The 27,038-nt window shown below is 45.0% G+C and overlaps 2 protein-coding genes across 6 annotated transcripts in view; both read right to left on the reverse strand.

Annotated features, from left to right (window-relative positions):
• TTC28 (tetratricopeptide repeat domain 28) overlaps nt 1–6,469 on the reverse strand; it is a 590,823-nt gene extending 584,354 nt beyond the window's left edge. For both annotated transcript variants that reach the window (XM_044379027.3, XM_057306077.1), the window contains exon 1: nt 6,280–6,469. In XM_044379027.3, the coding sequence (XP_044234962.1) occupies nt 6,280–6,381 (102 nt within the window). In that variant the 5' untranslated portion in view covers nt 6,382–6,469. The remainder of the gene's footprint in view (nt 1–6,279) is intronic.
• Nucleotides 6,470–7,593: 1,124 nt separating this feature from the next.
• CHEK2 (checkpoint kinase 2) overlaps nt 7,594–27,038 on the reverse strand; it is a 49,127-nt gene continuing 29,682 nt past the window's right edge. For 3 of the 4 annotated variants that reach the window (XM_048221639.2, XM_057305894.1, XM_057305895.1), the window contains 9 exons: nt 26,238–26,291; nt 22,485–22,546; nt 20,780–20,879; nt 18,704–18,790; nt 17,781–17,944; nt 17,467–17,582; nt 16,104–16,189; nt 11,589–11,669; nt 7,594–10,769 (listed from right to left, as the gene is read on the reverse strand). In XM_048221639.2, the coding sequence (XP_048077596.1) occupies nt 10,680–10,769; nt 11,589–11,669; nt 16,104–16,189; nt 17,467–17,582; nt 17,781–17,944; nt 18,704–18,790; nt 20,780–20,879; nt 22,485–22,546; nt 26,238–26,291 (840 nt within the window). In that variant the 3' untranslated portion in view covers nt 7,594–10,679. Of the gene's footprint in view, nt 10,770–11,588; nt 11,670–16,103; nt 16,190–17,466; nt 17,583–17,780; nt 17,945–18,703; nt 18,791–20,779; nt 20,913–22,484; nt 22,547–26,237; nt 26,292–27,038 lie in introns of all 4 variants that reach the window. The other variant, XM_026484710.4, reaches the window with a different exon arrangement.

Below are 27,038 nucleotides of genomic sequence, written 5' to 3' on the forward strand. Positions count from 1 at the left end.
ATATACATAAAATACACAAAGACTTATATGTGAATGTTCATAGTAACTCTACTCAAAATCACCAAAAACCAGAAACAACCCTAATGTCCATCAACTGGAGAATAGATAACAAATTCCAGGACACATAAATTGGAGTAGTACTCAGTAATAACAAGGAACAGCCTTCTATTACTTCTACTGACTGTGGTGGTGACTTCACAACTGTATATATTTGTCAGAACTCACGTAACTAACTATAACAGAAAAGTATGGGCGAGGTCTAAGGACAAATGTTGATATATGCATGCAATCACAATTTCTGTATTGCCTTGAACCTCTGATGACTAGATCTCAGCAAAACGAAAAGGCTTGCTGACTTTGGCTCAGTGGTGTGAAGTTCAACATATCTGAGATACACAAACTCAAGTTATTTGTAACTTGATCACGAATGTCCCTCAATCAAGGTGTAATTCCTATGTTGTTCTCATTGTTATTGTTTTGAACTAGAAATGAAGAATGATTCTTAGGGGAAAAAAGAACTCACGTAAATATACATTTAAAATTGGTAAATTTTGGGGCGCCTGGGTGGCACAGCGGTTAAGCGTCTGCCTTCGGCTCAGGGCGTGATCCCGGTGTTATGGGATCGAGCCCCACATCAGGCTCCTCCGCTATGAGCCTGCTTCTTCCTCTCCCACTCCCCCTGCTTGTGTTCCCTCTCTCACTGGCTGTCTCTATCTCTGTCGAATAAATAAATAAAATCTTTAAAAAATAAATAAATAAAATAAAATTGGTAAATTTTATTGTATGAAAATGATACCTAAATAAAGCCATTTTTATCCTTAGTTAAAATAACTATATACATTTGTGTATATGTGTGTAAATATTGTTAGAAAGATGCACAGAAGTTCCAGAAAGATATGTAGTCATCCCCATATTGGTAATGTTATGGGGTTGTTGGGGGGGAGGGTTTGCTTGTCTTGTATTTTTAAAATTTTATAAAATATGTATGTGCAGTTTTCATAATAATAAAAGTGTTTTTTAAAGATTTTTTATTTATTTGAGATAGAGAGCGAGCTAGAGAGCAGGAACAGGGGAGGAGAGGGAGAAACAGGCTCCCCACTGAACAGGGAGCCCAATGTGATGCTAGATTCCAGAACCCCGGGATCATGACCTGAGCCGAAGGCAGAGGCTTAACCAACTGAGCCACCCAGGAGCCCCTAAAAGGAGTTTTTTAAACAAAGATCAATTTTGATTTAAAATGTTCTTACAGACATATCTGTGAGTTATCAATCTGTGGGTTTGCGGGTTACAAATTGAATTATATTTGTGAGTTTTGAGGTAAGTTTTTATTGTCAAAATAATATTTACAAGGTAAACAATTATTTTCTCTGGATCATAGTGAATACACATTCAATGAATACATTATGTTCCAAGTATCATATTTAGATTATACTGTGTCTCTGGTTTCTTCCCATACAAAACAGCAATCTACTCTGGCTACTGAAGAAACACCACAATAAGAGTAATATTAAGTTTAAACATCAGGCTTTGGCTCTAACAGAGTTTTTTAAAAATAGCAATCATTCAAAATAAGCAAGAATTGTAACCAGCAAATTCAATGGAAAAAATATTGCTTCTGCTTTTAGGAGAAATAGGTAATAAAAGAACAGCACATTAATAAGAACTATGGGATAAAAACAAAGAGCTTTGAGTTACACCTTTATTATTATATTTTTTTAATATTTATTTATTTACTTACTTACTTACGTATTTATCTGAGAGAGAGAGAGAGACTGCGGGGGGCAGCAGAGGGAGAGAGAGAATCTCCAGCAGACTCCACATAGAGTGTGGATCCTGACATGGGGCTCCAACCCAGGGCACTGAGATCATGACCTGAGCCAAACTCAAGAGTCAGACGTTTAACTGACTGAGCCATCCAGGCACCCCACACATTTATTATTTTTAATAATACTTACAAAAGCATTGTCAAAAATCTGTATAGTAGCCTAGATTTGGCAGGCTTTTACAATACAATTGTGTGGTGTGAGAGACTTTGTCTTTTACTATGCCTCTATCACTCATAGGGATGTCTTAGATCACAGAAAAGTAACGAGACAGGAAGAGGTTTGAGGTTTTTGCTTGTGGCTTTTCTTTGTGGGTTTTGGGTTTGGGGGAGGGTGGGTTTGTCTATGCTTTGGGGTTTGTTTTTTTGCGGGGTTTTTTTGGTTTTGTTTGTTTGGGTTTGGCGTTTTGTTTGCTTTTTGTTTTTTGGCCTGCTTTTAAATGGAGTTATTTAGCAGAAGAAGATGAACAACAAATTATCAAATCCCCACCACATGTAAGGCATTATTCTTAATATCTATCAACATTTTCTTTAACAATTCTTTGGGATGAGTATTACTGTCCCATTATATATACAAGAACACTGAGATGTACAACAGTTAAGAATTGTCAAAACTCATACAACTAGTAAGTAGAAGAGCCAAAACCTAGAAACTTGAACAGACTACCACTAAATGAGATTAAAAGATTTACCCAAAACTCAACTATATTTCTTCTACAGACTAGCAATGAACTAGTGATAAACAATAACAATATGGAATTTTAAAAACATTTCCATGTAGAATAGCATCACATAAAATAAAATACTGAGGAATAGGTTTTTAAAAGAAGTTCAAGACTTGGACCCGAAAACTACAAAACACCATTGAAAGGACAGAGTAAACACAATCTCTATAAAAATCCCAGCTAATTTTTGGCAAAAATTTAAAAACTGATCCTAAAATCCATATGTAAGGGACCGAGAAAAGCCAAAACAGCCTTGAAAAAAAACAAAGTTACAAATACATTTAATTTCAAAACCTATTACAGAGCTACTATAATCAAATAGTGTAGTACGGGCATAAGGACAGACAATAGAATAGAATTGAGAGTCCAAAAATAAACCCTAACATATAGTCAGCTGGGTTTCAATAGGGTGCAAAGCCCATTCAATGGGATAAAAACAATTCTTTCAATATATAGTGCTGGGACAACTGGATCACTCCATGCAAAAGAATGAATTGGGTCACTACCTTACACCACACACAAAAATTAACTCAAAATGGATCAACAACCTAAATATAAGGGCTAAAAACAGAAAATTCTTAGAAGAAAGAATGGGGTAAATCTTCATGACCTTGGATTTCGCAATGGATTCTTAGCTATGACACCAAAAGCATGAACAATAAAAGATAAAACAGATAAACTGGACTTCATCACAACTAAACCTTTTTTTTTTTTTTTTTGCAACAAAGGACATTATCAAAAAAGTGAAAGACAACATAAAAAACAGGAGAAAGTATTTGTAAATCATCTATCTGACTAGGGTTTAGTACCCAGAATATTTAACTCCTACAATTCAATATAAGACAAATAGCCCAATTAAAAAATGGACCCAAAAAATGGACAAAGGATTTTAATGATACTTCTCCAAAGAAGATACACAAATGGCCAAAAAGCACCCAAAAATATCCCCCAACATCATTAGTCATCAGGGAAATGTAAATCAAAATTGCAATGAGATACCATTTTATTACAACTAGGATGGCTAAAGTTAAAAAAAAAAAGAGAGAGAGACAATAACAAGTACTGGCAAGATGTATAGAAACTGGAATCCTCATACTTTGCTGGTGGGAATGTAAAACAATGTAGAACCTTAGGAATAGTCTGTGAGCTCCGCAAAATGTTAAAAAAGAGTTACCATATGACCTAGCAATTAGGATATGCTCAAAAGAAATTAAAACATATGTCCACACTAAAACTTACACATAAATGTTCAAAGCAGCATTACTCATAATAACCAAAAAGTGGAAAAAACCTACATGTCTATCAAGGGATAAATAGATAAACAAGTGGCACCTGGGTGGCTCAGTTGGTTAAGCATCTGACTGCAGCTCAGGTCATGATCTCAGGATTATAGGGTCAAGCCCTGTGTTAGACTCCTCACTCTGGGGCGGGGGGGAGTCTACTTGTACCTCTGCCCCTCCCCCTGCTCCTACCCCATCTCCATCTCTCTCTCTCAAATAAATAAATAAAATCTTTTTTTAAAAATAGATAATCAAAATGAAGTATATCCATTCAATGGAATGTTACCCAGTAATAAAAAAGAATGAAGTACTTACACATGCTACAACACGGATGAACCTTAAAAATCACTGGGCTAAGTGAAAGAAGCCAGACTACATATTCTAAGATTACAACATGTGAAATGTCCAGAATAGCGAAATTTGTAGAGACAGAAAGTAGGTTACGGCAGGAGCTGGGAGAAAGGTGAACAAGGAATGCTAGTGTGTATGGGATTTCTTTGAAATATGATGAAAATGTCTAAAAGCAGATAATGGTGATGTTAGACATATAGTGAATATTCACTATAAACCATGAAATTGTACATTGCAACGGCTGATTTTACAGTAGGTGAATTATACCTCAACAAAGCTGGGTTTGTTTTGTTTTCTTTTTAAGACACTTAAAGACAGTGATGGGGATGTAATATACTGCATGGTGACTATAGTTAGTAATACTGAATTCTATATTTGAAAGTCGTTAAGAGAGTAGATCTTAAAAGTTTTCATCATAAGAAATTGTAACTGTGTGATAACAGATGTTAACTAGACTTATTACTGTGATCATTTGGCAATATATGCAAATATTAACTCATTATGTCCTAGACCTGAAACTAATGTTATATGTCAATTGTATCTCAATAAAAGAATTTCTAAAAAATCCACATAAACTGCAAAAATGACACACAGAATAAAGAATCTAATTTTTCTATTTTTCTTCAGATGCAATCTCAACTTCTAGTCTTGTCTTTCTATATATTTTTATTTTTTCCAGTCAAAAAAAAAAATGAAATCAACTACTGAAACTCAAAGAAAATGAAAAAGCAGCCCCTGAAATATCAAATAACTTTCAAACAATTCTACTTTAGCACTGATTCTGAACTAAAGATAAATCTCAATTTCAAAATATTACATAAAAACTACAAATACCCAGGTCTAAGCAAACTGCCAACTTTTCTGAATAAACAGTAATTCAGATTTGCTTTGATAAAATGTAAATATTTGCCTGCTTCAAAGGAACAAAATCCTATAAGCCTAGTGTTCCCAAATGAAGAGAAAGAAGCATGCATTTTTTATTCAGGTTTTGTTTTAGAATTAATTTTAACCTAGCTAGGATATACATAGTTGATGGTTTATACTAAGCAATGTATACTCTGATTTTTCCTAGAACATACTGAAAACATGGCAATATAAACAGCCACAGAAGTTGGGACCAGAGAAAAATCACATTTTACAGTAAATCTGACAGAGATATTAATCTCAAAAACTCCTGAAAATGTCTCAAGAGCTCCTATTTTGGAAACTCTCTAAGTTATTCATTCTTCTTACAAATATTGAATGACCATCTACCATGTGCCAAGCACTGCGCCTGGTACCAGGATGCCATGGTGAGCTATAAACAGAACAGGTCCCTGATCGCCGGAAGCTTACTCTAAAATAGTGCGGGTGTAATCTGCCTGATCTTAACAACTTGAGAGTTTGTTAAAAATTCAAAATCTGCTCCTCTGCCTTGGAGTTGAGTCGAGCCTGTGGCCCTATGAAGAGTTGTGACGCCAGTGTTTTTATCAAGCTACGGATTATTCCTACGCCTGGATAGTTTGGGGAGCGAAATCCTCAGCGCCATCCCATCTCATCCTCTGAGAGCCACACCTCCAAAGTCCATTTTGCTCAGTATCCTTCACCCTGACCGATACCCCAAAGACACTACGAAGCTGGGGTTGATGTCAAGCATTCCAAAATCACTCTGTACTGAACCACCGACAGACTTGGTTCCTTCCAGGGACGGACAGCTTACTCCCTAGGATTCCACCTGGGGCTGTCTGCACCTGAGTCTCTCAGGGCAGCACCGACACCTGTCTCCAAGCGTCTGCCATCTACCTCTCCCGTGGGCCCTGGGCGGGGGCAGCCGCCACCCCGCGGAGGCGAAGGCAACAGAGGAGACGCGAAGCGCATTAGGCGCCGACTGTATACCGCCCCCACCCCCCGCGCGCGCACACACACACTCTATCCGAAACCGAGCGGGGCAGGCGGCAGGCAGAATCCCGCCACCGAGCTGCGCGAGGCAGGACGGCTCGAACCCGGGAGGTGGGGAGGGTTCCGCCTCGCGGGCGCTCGTCAGCCGCCGAGGCCCGGCCCGGCTCGCACCGACGGAGTTTCACAAAGAAAGTCTCCCGGCCCGCGCCCCTCACGCACTCACCGGCGCCGGCGCCGGCGGCGACTCGGGCTCTCGCCGCCTACGGCTCCGTGCCGGGGTCGGCCCCGGTGTTGGCTCGGGCGCCGGCGGCGGCGACTGCTCCATCCCCGCGGGGCCCGGGCCGCGTCCGCCTCGAGCTAACGGTCCCGCCAGCTAGGCGCGCGCGCCGGCCCCGCGCGCCATGTTCCCGCCGTACCGCGCGCCGCCGCGGCAACCCACACCACCCCCCCCAACCGCGCACGCGCGCACTCTCCGCACCAGCTCCCCGCGCGCCTCCGCGGGTCCCCCCAACCGCGCAAGCGCGCACTCGCCGCGCCCCTTCCCCGCGCGCCCCGCCTCGCGCCCTCCGGAGCCGGCCGCTGTTCCCGGCGTCGAGCCCACCCCCTCCGTACCCGTCCGGCCTGGCTGGAGCGCTAGACGTTCTGGACTTGGCGCCGCCGCCTGCCGCACTGCGGACGACCCCCGGGCAGGCCCCTGGGCACCTTCGCCGCGCTGCTCCATAGGCTTCCCAGGTCACGCCTGCCTTGCGGCGAGGGTCTGAGCCAGGAAGGAATTACCCCCAAGAAATGCCGGGGGAAGAATGGTAAGGTGATGAGATCCCCGTCATGGAAGTGTGCAAGCACATGCGCGAGAGTAAGTGGCACAGTAAATGCCCATGTCCCTGGGACAGACGGACTCAATGGAGAACCTGAGTTCGAGTCCCACATCTCTACTAACCTTCGCGTGATTAAGGTCAAGTCTCTGGGGGCCTGTTTCTCCTTAATCAGGAAGGCCGGTAACTAAGACGTGCTGGTAGGACTCAATGAAACAATCCGGATAGTATCAGCACGGCTCCTATTAGTTACTGAGTGGTAATCAGGTGACAAGACTTAGGTAGTTTTGTGGCCTCCACCTCTTGCAAATTGGGAAACAAATGTTTAACAGGTCACCTGACTGACGCAGAGAGACTTGATTTCTAATCAGCAAACGGGAGAGTGGCAATAATACCTCACAGCGTTGAAGTGAGCTTTCAGATGATGCATTTCCCTCCTTGCCCACGCCTGGCAGCACCACGCTTTCCAGGCTTCACTGGTACAATTCTGGCCCTTTCCTTCCAAGACTCCTAAAAGTTTAATGAAAGGGGCTCTGCTCCCAAACTCTGTGGTATAATTAGCTGGGAGAGGTTCACTCAACCTTGGGCCTGGAGGGACTGTTACTTCCCACATCTTCGCTTTCCATTCTCTGCCCCAACCTCTCTGAAAACCCTGAAGTTGGCAGAAAAACAACAGCAGCAAATGTTTTTCCCTACTAGGAAAAAAAAATCTCCAAGGGTCTCTTGGAGTTTGTAACCGGTTGAATTTATTAATTTGACCTTTTCCAGATACTAGTGACAATAATAATTCAACCTGGAGTATAAAAAGGAAACAAACTGAAAAGTCTCGGGGTAGTAGCTCACTTCAGGCATAGCTGGATCCAGGTGCTCAAACAATGACCTAAATCTTGAATCTCTTTCAGCTCCGCTTCCCTCTTTGGTGACTTTTTTCTCAGGCAGCACCTAGCTCGTATCTGACCAGGAAAACAGGAGCTGTTTGCCGATAATTCCAGCCAGTCTCAGGGTTGACTTTCATTGAATTTATTTAGGTCCTAAATCCCTACTTGAGCCAATCACAGCAAGACTGGCCAAATCTGGCTATACTGAGCCCCTGTAGGAAGGAGATGGGGTCAGGGAGAGTGGGAGGAGGGATACCTCCCCCAGAAAAACAGCAATGCAGTTATCACAAGAGGTATCAGATGAGGACAGGCACAAATACAAGGTGTCCACTGCACCATTATCTAGGCATACAGCAGGTCTAACATGGAACAACATGCCTGTTCTGCAGAGGGGAGTGGCAGTTACTTCAGGCACTGGGAAATGCCCCTCCACCTCAGCTCCCACTATCCACCCAGTCCTGACATTTCCCAAATGTCATGTCAAAGGCCTCTCAATTATCCGCCCATCTTGTGTGTGCCCCCGCCCCCCAGAAACAACAGATTATATTGCATCCCTGCTCAAGAATTTTCCATGGCTCCCTCTGGCTACTTATGTGGTTCTCCCACCTTTAACGACGGAAGCCAACATTGACAGATCTCTTATCACATGCCAGACACTTTAAATGACCTTCCCCCCATTCAATCCTGAGGGGAAAAAATTGCCTCAAAAGAAAACTGGAGTGAGGTCAGGAAGAAGTGGATGCTGGGTGGCCCCAAATAAGCAACTGACATTTTACCGATGAGTATAGTAGTTTCCTATGGCCTCTATAACAAATTACCACAAAGTGGGTGCCTTAAAACAACACAAATTTGTTCTTATAGTTTTGTAGTTCAGAAGTACGAAATCATTTTCACTAGTGAAAGTCAAGGTGTAAAGGACTGGTCCCTTCAGGAGAGACTCTGAGGGGAGAATCCATTTCCTTGCCCTTTTTCTGCTTCTCATGGCCGCCTGTATCCCTTGGCTTGTGGCCCCTTCCTCCCTCTTCAAAGCAGCTCTCTCCATTCTCTTCTAACTCTGACTCCTGTGTGTGTCCCTCTCAAAGAAACATTGTGATGACACACCCATCCCAGAAACATTCTGGGACCCACCCAGAAAAGGAGGATAATCTTCCCATCTCAGGATCCTTAACTCAATCATATCTGCAGAGTGTCTTTTGCCACGTAAAGGAACATATTCATATCCTGGGGATGAGGATGAGGTCATCTTTAGGAGCCATTATTCTGTCTACTATGGTCACTATAATCAGAGTGAGCAAATATAAAGTGCTCTGGAAACAGAGAAGGGCTGGCTGGCTCTGCCCCAACAGGGGAAAAATGCCCTCAGAAACCACAGCCTTCACATTAAATATTCAAATGAGCTAAAAACCCAACTAACTTGGCAATCTCCACCTCATTCTTTTAAATATGCAAACCACTTAAATCCCCATCTAGCCCCCCAAGGCCCCACCCACCCACATACACCAGGCCAGCCAAGCCTCAGAATGCTTGCACACCCCTTCTAATGGAAATTGCCAACCACCCAACTGCCCACGGCAACAGCTGTGTACCCGAGGCCCTGATTGGCTCATCAGTGGCATCAGAACCAAGGCATTCAACTCATGGCATAACCAGTGAGCTACAATGTGGCCTACTGTCAACCAGCCAAAGATAGAAGAGAAGCAGAATCAGTGGGTCAGAAAGACAAGAGGAACCAAGCATTACAACTGCCTGGGCTCTTGATGGATCCCAGGCCAACATCTATAACCTTGAAACAAATCCCCTTTATCATGAAGTAACCCGAATGAGCTTCTGTTCCTTGCCACCAAGGTGTCCCAACTTACACAGATCATGGGGCTGAACCCTCTCATAATAATTGAACACACTGGCATTCAGGATTTAGATATCAGTCTCTTGTGAGTTTTGTCAGTATGAGTCAGCATTCCTGAGTCTGACTGTATATAAGCCTGAAAAGATGAGGAATATTAGAGTCAGAAAGACCTGGGCTGGGTCCCACCTCTGCCACCTGCTGGGTGACACTGGACAAGTCACCTTACTCCTTCATCTTGGGTTCCTCACCTACAACATAGGGCAGTCAAAGGACTTATCCCATAGCATCACTGTGAGGACTAGACAAGACCAGCCAAGGGAAGGGCTTTAAAAGACAGCGCCTCCTTGGTTGTTGTTGGCTCACCATGGAAGGCTCGCTTGCCTCATCTGCATTTCCAAAACCCAAACAGCTTTGAAACCTGAGAGTCATCCACAACTCCTTTGACAGAAAAGAAGTGACCTGAACTGACAAGAGGCACAGTCCTCTCTAACCCTTTTATCATGAATATTTGCTGCAAAAGTATTTAAGTGCTTAGTGATAGGACTCTATTGGGTGTTACAAATAAAAGAGGCAATGTGCCATGTATCCTAAAATCAGGAAAATTTCGAATTTGACAACTTGTTTGGTTCCATGGTTTATGTGGATGAGGATGAGAATTTAAAGCTGGCCCGTGGTATACGATACCAAGGTACCTCCCGTCTCGTGAAGACTTTGGCGACCAGCCAGTCTCTCCAAACTTCACCCCAACCTTGCTGTGCCCCTTTCCCTGCAACTTTCTAAAGTGCCTTTCGAATCTGTATGCAGCTTGCCCAGGCTGACACCAGGGCTACCCACCTGGTTCCAGCCAACGCAGAGCGCCAGACAAAAAGCACAAAACTGCAAATACACAAAAAAGGTGTGCAACTGAAGAGCTCATCATCAAGCAGAAGCACAAAGCCCAGGCTCCCCTAAGTCTGGAATTGTATATTGATGATCATGAGAAAGTAACCATCCCCATAATTAAAATAAACTACAAAAAAAAAAAATGATTTAAAGAAAATGGCAGCAAGGTTCAAGAAAGCTGGTTTCTTTCATGTTCAACCAGCATTCACGACACAGCAGCACACACAGCCAGGCGCTTTGTGGTGTCAGCATCCTCTGCTTCCCCTTCAAGACGCCGCTTTCGACTCGTGGAAGGCTGGAAGTAAAAAGGGAGAAATGTTCAAAGAAAACCATTGGCTTTAAGATGATCAAAGTGTCCCACTATGCTTCCAGTAGATTTGGAGCATTTCGTATGAAACTTCCAGTACCAAGAATTAGGAGCCATCCCCCTTGACATCTGAATCCCCACCACACCTGCCCAGACTCAGACATGTTAGTGAACAGACATTTCTCTCCCTTGTGGCTTCCGACCACTTGATGTATACTGAAAGTAAGCAGCATAACCACCCTCGCCCCTCTCTGTCCCCTCCTCCTAAATTATCAAGTTTAAAGGGACTGTACTACCTCTTGCTGGGAGCCCCAAATCTTGCTTTTTTTTATGGGAAGACCATCCCTTGTGTCTGTGTTTTCCCATTCATAAAATTTCGAGGGGACAGTGGAAAGGGGAGTATTATTCACCAAAAAAAGGCAGGATAGGAATGAACAGGTATTAACTAATGCTAACAAAGAGCCTTGGAGGAATAAAATTATAATCAATAAATCATCAACCACTCGCCCAGATTTTAAATTTCCAACAAGTTTAAAGTTGAACTTCTAATGGAGTCTTCCAATTTGCCTTGCAGGAGGACTCTTGAATGACAATCCCTGGCTCTGCTTCTTTAATGCATTAAACATACTCTTCCTTATTAAATCTTCCAAGGGCGCTAAAGCAGATTTGAGCTGAAACAAAGTATCTACTACATTATCCCAAAAAAATATTAAGCAATTGCTACTAAGGAGACCTTTCAAGCTCACCACCCCTGCTCATGAGCGCTTTAAAACTGAGCCTACATTTAACAACCATCATCTGGAATACCTGGGCTGGGAGTTGGGGTAGAGCCATTGACTTTGTTTCTTCAAAAAGTAAATTCTGAAATTTTCTCTTCATGTCTTCATCCTGTGAAGAAATGAAAAAAAAAAAAAATCCTAAGTGGACTGTGTCTGAAGAAAAGAAAGCTCCTCAAAAGACAGGGCTAGGTTGCGCCTGGAAAGAGGAAAGTGGGTAAGGACACCCAGTCTGTCCACCAAAAGGCATGCTATTGCTGAAGCTCCAGGAGGTAATGGGCCACACACTCCTCACCTCTGCCTTCCCAGAGGAGTCTAATCAGCAGTCAATGCTCAGCTGACACTGGCTAAATCAAACCCACATGTCTCAGGGCTCTCAGTGGGTCAGAGAGAACCACAGACATTAGCACTCAAAAGACTTTCAGAACAAGCATCCCAGATCCTGAGAAAGGGCAATCAGGAAGCCAGAGGCTGGGACTGGCTCAGTCCCCTGAGGGCAGACTCCGTAAAGCTCCCCAAATCTTTCCAGAAGGTGCCCCCTCCCCCTGCCAACAATAAGACCATTTACTGGGGCCACCCTAACAAAGCAACCCAGCACCCCAGAAAATTCTCCCAGCAAGTACTACACAAGTCATCAGAAGGACTTGAAGCCCACGATATCCCAGAGCTAATGAGAAAGGAAGACAGATGAACAGACACAGCATTACAGGTGTTTTGTGCTGCCAGAGAGAGAAGGGGGAGGGGAGGGTGCATGTGTACACAGAGAACTCCTGCCCAGATGTCTATGAGGTAACTCCCATCTCCATGAATGTTACTTCTGCAGGGTTCAAGGATTTGCATCTGGGAATCCTGAAAAGTAACCTGTTGCAACTCTCCCATCTTCAGAAAGGTAAAATATCCAGGACTAGGATGGGACCAGCCGGAAGCCCCACTCAGCCACTCACAAGACAGACCCACAGCTGCCTAATTCCAAAGCCCCATGTACCTTCCTACCCAATCCCCTCCCATTCCTCCTGCTAAGCCAAAAGCACCATGTTAGGTGGGGGCAGAGGACACAGGAGTGAAGGCCTCCAACATTCAGCAGTTTGATGCGAATAGATAAATTGCAGTGCTCGAAGATTAACTCACCTGTTCTTCACCTAGTAGTTGACCACCTGCTTCCATCCCATTGTTTACTGCGCCACTCAGTGCAGCACCCCACTGCCCATTCTGAGAGCACCATGTTCATCTGGATTCTTCTCCACAATCTCCCTTAGGATCTCACTTCCTACACCATGCCACTCTCAAAATTCCCTCCCCTTTCCTCCTATTCCTGCTCACAGCCTCCACAGGGAATGCCCCCGCCAGGCCTTCCTGCCCATTCCCCTCACCCACCTTTCTCATTCGCTCAGAGAACAAACACACACTTCCTGAGTGGCCTTAGGTGCCAGGCACTGTAAAAGGCACAGGGGCCTCCATACAGAGGGGCTCAATCAACAATGAAAATGAGGTCCCCCACTGTGACTAAACTGTGTCCACCTCCCCTCCCTAAATTCAACTGTTGAAATAGTAACCCCCAGGGCTATGTGGAGACAGGGCCTTTAACGAGGCAAATAAGTTAAAATGAGGCTTTCAGGGTGGGGTTCCAATCCAATTATGACTGACGTCCTCTTGAGAAAGAGACACCCGGCATGTGAGCACAGAGAAGAGACCATGTGAGGACAGAGAGAAGGCAGCCATCTGCAAGGCAAGGACAGAGGCTTCAGGAGAAACCACATGTGCCAACACCTTGAAATCGGGACAGCTAGCCTCCAGGACTGTGAGGAAATAAATTTCTGTTGTTCAAGCCACCCCGTGGCTTTTGTGGTCTTGTTTTAGCAGCCCTAGCAAACTAATACAACCCATGCCATCCCCAGGCCACTCAGCCTTTAGAAGCTCTTCATATTGTGTGAACCCGAGAGTACCTGAAGCCCAAGAACCACCGCCCTATCTCATTCTGCGGATCCCCCTACGCTCTATACCTACCCCTACTGCCGCGTGTATCCCACTGCCCCGTTGTTACTACGGTAGGGGTTGGCCCCCGACCCAGACTGTCAGGCAAGGACTTAATCTTACTCTTCTTTGCATCCCCAGTACCTAAGTGTTGACACATGAGCTCATTAACTGTCCTCTGAAAGAATGAACACATAAAGAAACGAAAGCACACAGCAACGCCGTAGGGCAGCTCTTCGATACAGCCGGACAGAACCGCCCACAAGCCTATTTGGCCTATACTTAAAACAAGTCATCAGGGAAAGCGTGTGACTCTTGATTTCGGCTCAGGTCATAATCTCAGGGTTGTGAGATCGAGCCCCGCATCAGGTTCCATGCTCAGCATTGGAGTCTGCTTGTCCCTCATCAGCTGCTCCTCCCCCCACTGTGCATGTTCGCTGTCTCTCTCAAGTAAGTAAATTCCTTTAAAAAAAATAATAAATTAAAAAACTAAACAAGTCATCAATTAGCAACAATATGGAAAAGGAGCTCATTATACACCACAGGTAGCAATGTGTATCTGCAAACACCTTCCTTGGAGATGTCTACAATCCATTCAAAAATTTAAATTGTAGGGGCCCCTGGGTGGCTCAGTCGTTAAGCATCTGCCTTCGGCTCAGGTCATGATCCCAGGGTCCTGGGACCTAGCCCCACATCGGGCTCCCTGCTCGGCGGGAAGCCTGCTTCTCCCTCTCATACTCCCCCTGCTTGTGTTCCCTTTCTCGCTGGCTGTCTGTCAAATAAATAAATGAAATCTTAAAAAAAAAAAAATTTTAATTGTAAAATGCCCCAAAGGCAAGCAGGAAGGAGTTCTCTATTTCGGAAAGTGAGTATGAGGCCAAAGAGTGGATGTTACAGGGTGTCATAGGATGATATAAAGAGTATTCCCCAAACTGAGCTCTGTTAAGAGCAAGAGAGACTGGAACTCACATTCCAAACACTCAGTCCAGAGCCAGACCCACAAAACCATTTGGCTTCTTCAAAAACACTGCAATTTCCCAAAATACAACCTAAGCTATCACTAGTAGATGATTAACACGGGCAGCGTCTGCATTCTTGTCCTCACTGTGGGCTCGTTCCACCTTTTGCAGCAAAAACAAAATGTGGACAAAGAGTATTCCAGTGAGACCCCCATGGCAGGGCTGAACTTCACCTTTTCCTCAGTTGTTAGTAACGGTTTTCTTTTGAGACAAACAGAACAAGAAAAATGGGTTACGCACGTTCGTAAATTGCAGGCAGCTACAAACCCTGTTCCCTGGCCTAACTGGCAAGCTCCAAGACTAGCTCGGCTCCTCCACCTCCACATGTGGCCCCAAGAGTTTCCCTATTAGGGCACATAAAAAGAGCCAAGAGGCATGTTTTTCTTTTTTCATCAAAATTAAATCCCCACATGCAAAGGCACCCTTGTTTCCAAATTCCTTTTCTCCAGGGTCCTGCTGTTTCAAATCTGTGTGGTCTATTAAGTGCTAAATCATCTGACAGATTTCTTCTGGGGGGAGACTGCTGTTTCCAGGGCAATAGCCCAAACAAATGTATCTACTTCTTTTTTTTCTTTTAGGGATTTGTCGTTCTCAACCTGAGCTGACCTGAGCAAAACTGTTAGGTATGGAGGGTTGGGAGAGAGAAACAATAGGGGCAGTCTTCCCAGGGTCCCAGAAGCACAGTACTGAGACTAGATGGCCCAAAGGAGTTTCTGGACCAGTAACCCCCAGAGTACTTGAGCCTCTAGCTCAATCTGGCTGGTTAAGTTCCCCATCCCCACAGGAAGCCGACCAAATGGAAATTAACAAAAAGGGGATGGTTGTGCTGAGTGGAACTGCACTTAACGGAAGGCCTGACATCCGTGAGAAAACCTGCCCCATGCTGTAGCTAATTCAAAACCAAAGATCAGTCCAGCAAAACCACAAAGGACTTCCAAGTCTGGCAGCTAAAATGAGGTCAGGGTGTAATCCAACAACAGCCACAACCCCTGTATAGGTAATACAGACTTGAAAGGTGCAGGTGACAGTCTGCACTAATGGCATGTTTACTCACCAAGAATAAGTGGGACCCTGTATGCCCAATCACTTAGGCTTAATAGCCAGATTCTCCCCCAGAGAAGCTGCCCTCCTCCTCCTCCTTCCCCTGTTCCCCTGACTTAAGGCTGAAGGCACTGGGATGCAGCCCATCCCACCTGTTTGAGGGAAGAGCCTGGCACAGGTGGGGGTGCAGGTTCCGGGCTAGAACCACCTCTCAAAGTACCCCAGCAGAACTGCAGACTCGGGGAACCCAAGTGGGACTAGGACAGGCCACAGAGTGAGCTGTCCTGGCATCCCAGGAGTCACAGGTTGAAAAGGTTGTCCCTAAAGACACACCTGCACTCATGACCCATATACACACAGAAACAGACCCAACACACCTAAAGCTCACTCTAAAGCAGGTGCATTAAACAGTCTCGAACAAAGCGAACATGTTTCCAACTTCTTCCTCCATCCCCCTCAGGCACAGCTGAGAGCTGCCTGTAATTTATGCCAGGAGGCACTGTCCCAATACCCACCTGAAGCCACGGGTGTCTTAAAGCTTCTTCTGTCGTAAAACGCACCTTTGGATCCACTATCAACAACTTCTTGACAAGGTCCAGAGCTAAAGCAATAAGATAATCAAATATCAAATCATAGTGGAAAGGGTAGATACATTAAATCAGCAAAATTAAAGTACACCAGAATCATAGGCCAACATCCAGAAAGGGAGAGGGGCTGAGGTCATTGCAAGTCAGCAGGTGTGGAGGGCAGGGCCCCCCCCCTCCCCAGTCCTTTTCACTCTCTGTATTCAGAGCTCTCAGGGAACACCAGGAAGGACCACAACGCCCCCCACCTCTCCTTGTTCACACATCACCACCTCTTTCGACGCTCGCTGTTCCCCCCTCATTGCTGGACTCAAGTTCAAACTTATTAAATCTGAACTTCTACCTAGTTCTCTAAGATGCTCAGGGTGCTCAGCCAGTCTCCCAAGACCCCTGGACTGACAGTGAGAGTGTCTCGGCCAGCAACAGGCTCCTTGGAACTGCAGGCTTGGCAGAAACAAAGCTTGACAGCAAGCAACAAGCGGACACTGGCTTTTATATTGCAACAGTATTATTCCTGCGACATTCTACGATTTAACAGAATCGTCTATGTTACATAACCTGACATTTAGTTTTCCTTTTCTACTTTACCTGTCGAGAAGTACAAAGTTATACTTTTTTTTTTTTAAGAAGAGGGAGAGAGCAAATCTTTTTTTTTCTTTTAAAGATTTTATTTATTTATTTGACAGAGATAGAGACAGCCAGCGAAAGAGGGAACACAAGCAGGGGGAGTAGGAGAGGAAGAAGCAGGCTCATAGCGGAGGAGCCTGATGTGGGGCTCGATCCCAGAATGCCGGGATCACGCCCTGAGCCAAAGGCGGATGCTTAACCGCTGTGCCACCCAGGCGCCCCCAAAGTTATACTTTTTATTCTGAAACACAAAGAAATTACTTTAGCTCACTCAAAAGAGACTTTGTAACTGAAAAGTTACTTACTATTTTGGACACTTACTAGGTACCAGGCACTTGCTTAGGTTACACTTAACCTTCACAAAAACCCTTTAAGGTAAGGGTCTACTGTATCCCCATATATATGTATACATATAAAGGAAACAGTAACACAGAGAGGTTAACTTGCCTAAGGTCACAGAGCTAGGGGTAGCAGACCCAAAATATGAGCCTCGGTCAGCCTGGTTCCAGAGCCTATGTTCTTAACTTCCTTTGCCCCTCAAAAGGTGCAAAACAAACAGAAAATCAGAATTAACAGAAGAAACGTAACAGAATGGGAGAAGAAATTTCCACCACAGCACACACACATTTGAGCAAACCACAAATTCTTAACCCTTCCATATCCATACCCTTTTCTGAGACCTCTGTCCAGACTTCAGGAATGAAATTGAATTTTCCACTGGTGATCTGATCCTTCAAAGACACCTGAGTCTTATGCTCAGAGAAAGGTGGATACCCACTAAGGCTGAATATTTGAAGACAGAGACAGGAAAAGAAATCAAATTATATTCTCAGTGGCATTCAGACATACAGATTAGATTTTTCTTTAAATCAATGGTCAAAAAAAATCACCCAATTTAAACACAAGCTCTCTACCTGGACACGTTCCTGATTTCACCTAATTATCTCCAACCAGATTCTGAAGCAAAGAAACTTTTCTTACCAAATAAAAAGAATAACTCCTAAACTCCAGCAATCCACAGCTCGGTTATATCCAGCAGTCCCAAAGGAATTAAGAACCTCAGGAGCCAGGTAGGTGGGAGTACCACATAAGGTTCTCATAAGAGAGGTCTCCCCCAAAATCTTAGACTGCCCAAAATCAGTAATCTAAAATCAAGGACAAAAGGGAATCACTTTTAATGGTGCCATAAAATAAAAAGATTGACATAGTCTGCCAGTCCTAAAAGGCATGCAGGCTAGATCAGTTCCTATCCTAAATGGTTCATGCCTGCCGTTAATCTGCAATCTATAACTTTAACACTGCAAGTTAAATTTCATTTTGCTTAAATTAAAATTTCCAAGCCAAGGAAGCTCAAGGTTTCTTCTCCAACTTATCTGTGGTAACCTTACAAAAGGTTTATAACCCTTATCTAACCCAGACTCTAGGGTCCTGATTAGTTATCTATGGTTTTTCTTAGACCCTAGTTTCTCAACCAATCTCAACACTGGAATACTTGAGGAGCTTGGGAAAAGTACTAATCCTGGGTGCCACCTTCAGCAAACTCTGAGATGAAGTCTGGGTGTCACGATTTTTTTTTTTTTAATCAATAGGAGATTTTATAGTGAAGCCAGGCTTGGGAAGCACACTGCCTTAGAAAGCAGGGGAAGACAGGGGATGAGATTCTCTCATCCATCTAGACCCCGTCCTTCCTCTCTGCACAAAAGTGGCTTGTATATAGTGGAGCTCAATAAATGCTCATTAGAATCTCGATCGGAGCAATACTGCCTGATTGCTAAAATAACTGCTAATAGTGGAAAGGTCAAATTCTCCACCTTTTTATGCCCCCACTTTTTACTTGATGAATTTTTTAAGTTTATGAACAGAAATCTACTGGTGTGGCCACATACAGAACATAAATTTCTTACCTTTATAAGACAGTCCTCTTTTTGAGATGAGAGTAGAACATTCTCTGGCTTTAAGTCCCGATGTATAATACCATTTTCATGAAGGTACTACACAGAAAGGGAGGCATGACCCTTGGATTTATGGAGTAGGTAGGTGAGTAAAGACAGACAGACACATACACAGACACACACACCCCTTACAGCTGGGTGAAACATAAGCCAGGTTACTCACAACCACATTCCCCCAAATTATAAGAAACTACTGGGTAATGGGCTTAACGTTTACAAAGTTGTTTTCTTTCTAAGATTTTATTTATTCGAGAGAGAATGAGCGAGTGAGAGAGAGCACAAGCAGGGGGAGGGGAAAAGGGAGAGGGAGCAGACTCCCTCCTGGGCAGGGAGCCCCATGCCAGGCTCAATCCCAGGACCCCGGGATCATGACCTGAGCCAAAGGCAGATGCTTAACCAACTGAGCCACCCAGGTGCCCCACAAATTTGTTTTCGAGAAAATCTTTAGGGGTGCCTGACTGGCTCAGTCAGTAAAGCATTCGACTCTTGATCTCAGGGTTGTGAGTGCAAGCCCCACGTTGGTGTGATTACTTAACAAAAAATCTTGAAAGAAAAAGATTAAAATGCCACTTATGACAGTAGACCATTTATTTCACTCTTCAGAATAATAAACATCCCTTCACATTGCCAGAAATATAAAGTGTCAATTTCAATAGTAAAAATGTAAATGGGTGGGTGCCTGGGTGGCTCAGTCAGTTAAGTGTCTGTCTTCTGCTGAAGTCATGATCCCAGGGTCCCAGGATTGAGTCCCGCATCGGGTTCCTTGTTCAGCGGAGAATCTGCTTCTCCCTCTGACACCCCCCCACCAACTATTCATGCTCACGCTCTCTCTCTCCCTTTCTCTCTCTATCAAAAAATTTTTTAAAAATGTAAATGGGTGATAAAAGTATTTTGAGATCTTATTAAAGTAAACCACAGAAGTTCCATCAAAATAATGTATTTGGTTATTCTTTTCCTGAGAATATTTTTTAAGGGCCTCTCTATAAAGTACATAACTGTAAATTATCTGTTTAAGTACCCAGAGTTCGCATATTCCTCAAGTCGAAGACTGAGTTCATCTTCACAATCTCTATGTCTGAAATAGAATGTTGATGTCTCTGGACTCATCATTTCTATACACAAAGTCATTCCTTACGAAAAAAATTCCCACATCCACCGACCTGCACTCAATTCATCTTAATATTCTCGGTGTGACAGAAGGGAGAGAATAAATCATTAAGAGAGTTATGGTTAGGGAAAGCGGACTTCAATTTATCTGGATGCCCCTCTGGGTCTGGAGCAAAAATCCCTCCAAAACACTGTCAACAGGAGAAAGACCCAACAAAGCCCCCCCCCCCCCGGAGGGCAAACCCAGGTGAACCAGCCCCAGGAGAATCTCCCTCAACAGGAAAGCCGCTTCCAATCACTCAGTTTCCCGCGTGGAGTGGGCCTTCAGGGGAAGAAATCATGGTGGGGAATCGCCGCAGCTAAGTTTGGTTTGAAAAGGTGACGTTCCTCTAGGCGGGCAGCGTGCCACAGGCTGCTCCTCCACCCAACGTTTTCACCGAACAGGGAGGGCGGCATGCATGCCCGCCCACCTGCCGCTGCCCTTCCCAGGACGCTGCACGTACGGGGCCGCCTGGTACTGTGCGCTGGGGGAGCGACCGTCTGTCACAACCACCCCACCTTGCCAGCCTTACTCTCCCACCCGCCCGCCCCCAAGCTCCCAGCAGGTAAGGGGGGTTTCTAAAAGGTTCAGGCCCAAGCAGAGCTCAGTGCCCCTCCAGATATACCTCCACGTTAAAGAGAAGACACGTGAGGCCCTGTGTTTATTTCTGTAACTCCCCTTCTTACTGTCACTAAGCTTCCCGGCAAGAGCTCTCTGGTCTGAGTCAAAGGGGTGGGATGTTCTTGCCAAGAACAGAACAGCACAAGCACAGACAGACTCTCTGCCCTCCGGGTTTTATGCCCCATCCCTTGCTTCCCGCCTAACTTAGGGAGTAATTCAGCTACAAGGAGGGCGTCAAAAGAACCGAGGGCTTCTCTTACCTGTACAGCCAGGAGCATCTGGTAAAAATAGAGTTTACACGTAGCTTCTTTGAGGCGCTTATTCCCCACCACCCTGTCGAAAAGCTCTCCTCCTTCCATCCTGAAACACACGGGCAAAGCAGGCGGCTCGTTCCTGGCGGGAGACACACTTGGATGGAAGACGATGGAAGACAATCACACACACACACACACACACACACACACACACACACACATATACACACACACACGCTCTTTCAGACAAGCAAAGAGCTGCCTTTTGTACCCACTCCCGAGGACTCCCACTTGTAAAAGCAGTGAGGTAGTTAAGTCTCCTCTCCACGGCGAAGAGGTCCTCGCTGGAAACGAAGGAACAGGGAAAGTTGGAAGCAGCAGGCAGTGGGCACCGGACACACTTGGGAGCTTTTAAGAATCTGACTCAGTGGACTGGAGGCGGAGCCCACGAGTTTGCGTTTTTACCACACACCCCAGGGGATCCTGTGGCTGGCCTATAGCAGCAAGCAGGAGTCCGCAATCAGACAACTGGGGTCTGAACCCCTGTTCCCTCACTTCCCACTGTGGGACTTTGGGCAAGTTATGTCACCTCTCTGAGCTTGTGTCTGCCTCTTAAAAAACAGGGATCATCCCCCCCCCACACACCTTGATGGCTGTTGTAAAAAGAGATAATATAGGTAAGGCAGCCGGCACAATATGGGTGCTCGGCAGGGTTATTCAAGCCCTCTGAACTTTAGTCTTCTGTAAAGGGGGGCTAAACACAGTAACCCATCAGTAACTTGTAAGTAACCTGGATGACCATTACGAAGGAGTCAATCCATGTGGAGAGGTTAGAGCAGGAACTGGCTCACAGCAAGGACTTCGTTAGTCTCAGTGGCTGTTACTGTATTATTACTGAACTGTTTTAAGTAGGTCCAGTCCGACAGCAACAGATATTCCCTTAAACACAGCAAGGGTCGTCCAGTCTTTCCTAGGGCGATGATCGAGGCTGTTTACTATAAAATCTTAAGTGGTCAACCTGCGTACCACTGTGTGCCCCTCAGGAGCAAAGCCTCGCCGGTCTGTCACAACAGCCGCTCCCAGAAACACTGCATATGTATACAGGAATGAGCAGCAAGACAGGCTTCTTCCAGGGACGAGACCGGAAATTGTTTTGGTCCCACACAGAAGGCAGGACTTCGTGATTACGGACATGAACCAGCAAGTAAACCCGCAACAAAAAGATAATCAGGTGTCACCACGGCACTCAGTACCGCGATCCCAAGCAGAGAGATCCACCCAGGCAGGTGCTTCAGAGTAATTAATATCCACCTGTGTTTGCGCACCTATGTGTACAGGGGGCTCTGCTGGGCACTGTCCACCCCTCATTGTATTTAATCTTTATGACTCTGCACATGGGTCATTATTACGACCCCCTCAACACTAGCAAAGTAAGACTCAGAGACATGAAGTAAACTCACCAGCAGTCACCTACAGAGTGGGATTCAAACTCAGGCCTCAGACCCAAGGCCTGGAACCTCTAAGCCACGTGCCTTTGGAAACACTGGAGAATTTTAGAATCAACACAAACCCCACATGCACACTTTGTGAGCCCCACCACCACATACATATGATGAGGGCCCCCCGGATGAGAAAAATGCACGCCAGCCTTAGATTCTCCGGTGGTTTATAGGCAATTAAATAGAAACAAATAGAAAAGTTTATTACTTACAATTCCAAAACAATGTAATAATCTTCGGCATCAAAAAAGTCTTTAATCTTGATGATACAAGGCTAAGAGGGAAAAGAGGAAAAGTCGTGAGAAGCTCCCAAGAGGAAAACCACGGGAGCAGAACTCGGGCATTTGGTCCCTTGCCTCAAGACACTGAGGTTCATACTGCAGAAAAGGCAGAACACTGAGCTGGCTCCTTAGTGAGAACGTGCAAGAAACCCTCCATCCCACCAAGCTGGCGAGGGGCGGTTCATGTTTCACACACAAGGACTGCACCACGGAAGGAAGGCCAGTCTCTCCCCAGCATTCCTCCTCACTGCCCCAGAGCACAGGAACTGAAGGACACCTAAGGGACCTGAAGAGCCTAACACTAGCGTGCATCCTCCTCTCCAGACCACAAAACACCCCTCCCGCCCTAGAGTCCCTGTGTTCTTTCCCAATGTCACGCTTGGCTCGCCACCCTCCTGCCTGGTGATCCAGCCCTCTGGGCACACCTGGCCTCCAGCACCAGGCCCCCAGTTCAAACGTCACCCTCGGAATGCATCCGCAATCCCCTGCACTGGTTCTCATCTGTGCTGCCTCACGCCGCATCTTCAATGTCTGTCTCCCCACCAGGCTGTGAGCTCCAGGAGGGCAGAAAAAGGAAACCGACACCCACCGCGGGTCTCCTTCCATCAGGCACTCCACGGGTCGAGTCAAGTCTTATTTATCTTTCTAGGACCAACATTCAGCAGAACAGCCAGCACACAGGGGACATTCATACGATGACCCGGTTAATACAAACATCAGCAATAAGAGAAACACCACCCACTGAGGGTAGACTCTGCCAGCCCCATCTTGTTTTGTTTTGTTTTTAAAGATTTTTATTTATTTAACAGAGAGAGAGAGAGAGAGAGAGAGCACAAGCAGGGGGAGGGGCAGAGGGAGAGGGAGAAACAGGTCCCCAGCAGAGCAAAGAGACCGATGTGGGGCTCAATTCCAGAACCCTGGGATCATGACCTGAGCCGAAAGGTAGACGCTTAACCGACGGGGCCACCCAGATGCCCCTGCCAGCCCCATTTTGGTTATGGCATACACAGCCATCTCCCCCACTCCTTACCTATGATCATAGTATATACTTGCTCTCCCTGACCATTTGTTATTGTCACAATCATGAAGACACTGGAAATGTAGTATTATATTAAGAGGAATAGAGAGGAAAGGAAAACTAAAATGCTCATACACTGTAACAGCAAGGCAACAGGCTATCTCAAATTGATAAACCAAGAGTAGTTCATGCGTATTATGCAGAAATATGGATACACCTGTTTAAAAAAACAGATCAAAGAGTTCTAAAATGTTTGTGGGGGAGGACTGGGGGGCTGCAGAGTTACAATGTATATAAACCTTTAAGCAAGATTTGACTCTCTAGACTCTGTGCATGTGATTAAAGGAGAAGCAGAAGAAAAGACACACATGGAAAAGGAACAGGAGGTCAGAGGAACAAATGAGAGCTTCTTGGTTCTGCCTGGCTTCATCCGGCAGGGCCAGGGCCCACCTGGGAACGGATGGGTCTGAGAGCTGATGGAGCACGAGAAGGTGCCCAGCAGTCAGAGCCCGTAGGCGCTGCCTCCTCTAAGGTCATTCATTGGCTATAGCATCACGGCTGAAGGTGTCTCTCGTGAACCAGAAGCTACCACCCCAAACCCTCCACTTAGATCATACAGGGAACAGTTTAGGGAATGACAGGTTGCTGTCATTCCCCAAGCATGTTCTCCACGCAGAAAGCTTGGCAAACACATCTCATCGAACTCCTACACTGACCTGTTAAGGTATGCATCCTTATTGTCTCCACTGCACAGATGAGCAAACAGAGGCTCTGAAAAGTGAAATGACCTTCTCAGAGCCAGGAGGTAAGAGAGATGGGATTGGGAACCCAGGTCTGTCTCCCCTCTGGGCTGAAGCCATAGGAGGGGAGGGACAGCCAAATCCATCTGTGCTCACCACCACCCAGGCCTTAGGAGACAGGCTGGCACAGTAAGTGTCTGACGACTGATTGGATCAATCCCAAATGCCAGGCTCTGCTGGGCTATCAGGCTCTACTCATTACCCCCGAAATGCACTCATGAGCCCATATTTAATTTCCAAGAGCTTTCCACATGCCCTTGTAAACTGCCAAGAAATTACCTCAGGAGATCTTTTCTGAGGATTCTAAATTCCTCTCGACTACAGTGGACAGTGGATTTGTGTAAATGTTATGTTTGGGGGCCTTCTGACATCAGAAAAAATTCCCTGAGGATTTGAAGTGTTTACCTCACATCCATGTTTGAAGCAACACCACCCCAGAAAATTAGAGGGCTCCTCTCTTTAACAAGAGATTCCAGATCCCTAGGGGGGAAAAGGCTACTTCAGGGAAGAGGAGGAAGTTGCAAGGGAATTAGAAGAAGACTAAGCCAGGATGCTGGCTACTCAGATTTTCCTGGGTTCAGACCCACCCACTGGGGTCTAAAAGAAACTGTTGAACTATTGTGTGGACAGCGGTGACTCTGTTCTTAATTCCTATTTATTGTTTGGGGATTTGAGGAGGTGAGAGAAGGCAGAATAAATCATTTGGTTGCTTGGAGGTTAAGAACCAGAATTAGATCCAGGCGTCTGGGTAGCACAGCTGGTTAAGTGCCCCACTCTTGATTTTGGCTCAGGTCATGATCTCAGGGTTGTGGATCAAATGCCAGCATCAGGCTCCTCGCTGGGCATGGAGCCTGCTTAAGATTCTCTCTTATCCTCTCCCCTCTGCCCCTACCCCCCTCAAAAAAAAAAAAAAAAAAAAAAAAGAAAAGAAAAGAAAAGAAAAGAAGAAAAAAAGAGCCAGAGTAAGATCATCCTTAGCTGTAGAGACTGGAGGTCTAATTCCAAGTTTCAATTCCAATGCCAACTTAGCTCATGACTTCACGGGGGCTCATGAAATAATGAAGAAACAGAAAAAACAATAAAAAGGAAGATGGGATCAGCCCACAACTCTAACTTCTCTTCTCACTTCTTAAAGAACAGACTCACTTTCCAGTGAGACAAGGTCATCATTGCACAAATGACAGGAACTATTTGTACTCACTGAGATAAATGGAAATCAGTACCATCAAAAGGTATTCAGAGGTACTGAAACTTCAGGTATAATTAAACCAAATTTACCAAATTAGCATTGTCTTCCCAAACATAATCAGTTGATCAAATCCCTATAAGATTAAATACTCAGGAAATTTACGTGTTTTGGTCAAAAACTCACTCAATGGAAATATCACAGTTATTTATTACCAAATCTGGGGCGCCTGGGTGGCTCAGTCAGCTAAGCAGCTGCCTTCGGCTCAGGTCATGATCCCAGAGTCCTGGGATCAAGCCCTGCATCGGGCTCCTTGCTCAGCGGGAAGCCTGCTTCTCCCTCTCCCTCTGCCCTTCCCCCTGCTCGTGCTCTCTGTCAAACAAATAAATAAAATCTTTAAAAAAAAAAAATCATGAAATCTTTATACAGTATTGTCCTCTCAAAATTTCAGGGTAAAGCTCTTCCCAGCTAAACTACACCTGAACACATACACCAATGTATGTGTACCCACACATGTATGTGCACACACAGACACACACACACACACACACATGCACACACACACACAATTAAGGAACCCATGTTAATACTAGCTTTATTAAACTGAAATAGTTTGTATTCATCCCGTATTTTGAGAGCAATGGATGTAAGTATGGGTCATACTTTACAGCAATACTTACATGATCTAGTTTTTTCAAAATTTCTATTTCTGTTTCAACATTGGGAGGTGGATCCTTTGATAAATTAAAAGACATTAAAGTTTGTTAATAACAGTAGTAATCGATATTTAGAAAATACTTAGATACAACTTAGTTGAGTAAAAGCTGCCTGCCTGAGTTCCACACACCCAGCCCTACCCATACAGACAACTCAAGGCTTAGAGGTCAAAGAATTAAATCACTCACCTAAAAATCACTCTGCAGAGTGCTTGGCAAACAATAAGCATTCAGTAAATGACCACCCCTATGCCAACCTCTTTATTTAAAAGAGTCCTCTTACAGAAGTCTCATAATCCCAAAGTGAACTGGGTTCCATAATTATCCCCATTTCACAGATGGAGTAACGGAGGCTCAGAGAAAGGAAGCCATTTGCTCCAGTTCTCCCAGCCAGAAACAAGCGTGCTTCCACTGTTCTCACGCTTACCTGGTAAGCTCTCTCTCTCTCTCTTTAAGTTTGTATTGGAATTCAGTTAGTTAACATACAATGTAATATTGGTTGTTAGCTCTGTCTCTCTGGCTGAGGAATTGTTTATACTCATAAAAATGATACAATAAACAAACCACAGAAAAGAGGTATTCAATTAAATTGTGAAAGGAAAATGTCAAGCCAAATTTCTAATAATGGAGCAGACACAGGTTCCAATTTGCTGCAGGCTGACGTATTTACTGAGACGCCAACGAGAGGAAGCACCAGAGGACTGGAGCTGCTCTCCACTGCAATTCCAAAAGGATGAATCAACTTACTCAGCCTCACGGGCTACA

The sequence above is a fragment of the Ursus arctos genome, unplaced genomic scaffold (assembly GCF_023065955.2).
Source record: "Ursus arctos isolate Adak ecotype North America unplaced genomic scaffold, UrsArc2.0 scaffold_34, whole genome shotgun sequence".
NCBI classification, from domain to species: Eukaryota; Metazoa; Chordata; class Mammalia; order Carnivora; family Ursidae; genus Ursus; species Ursus arctos.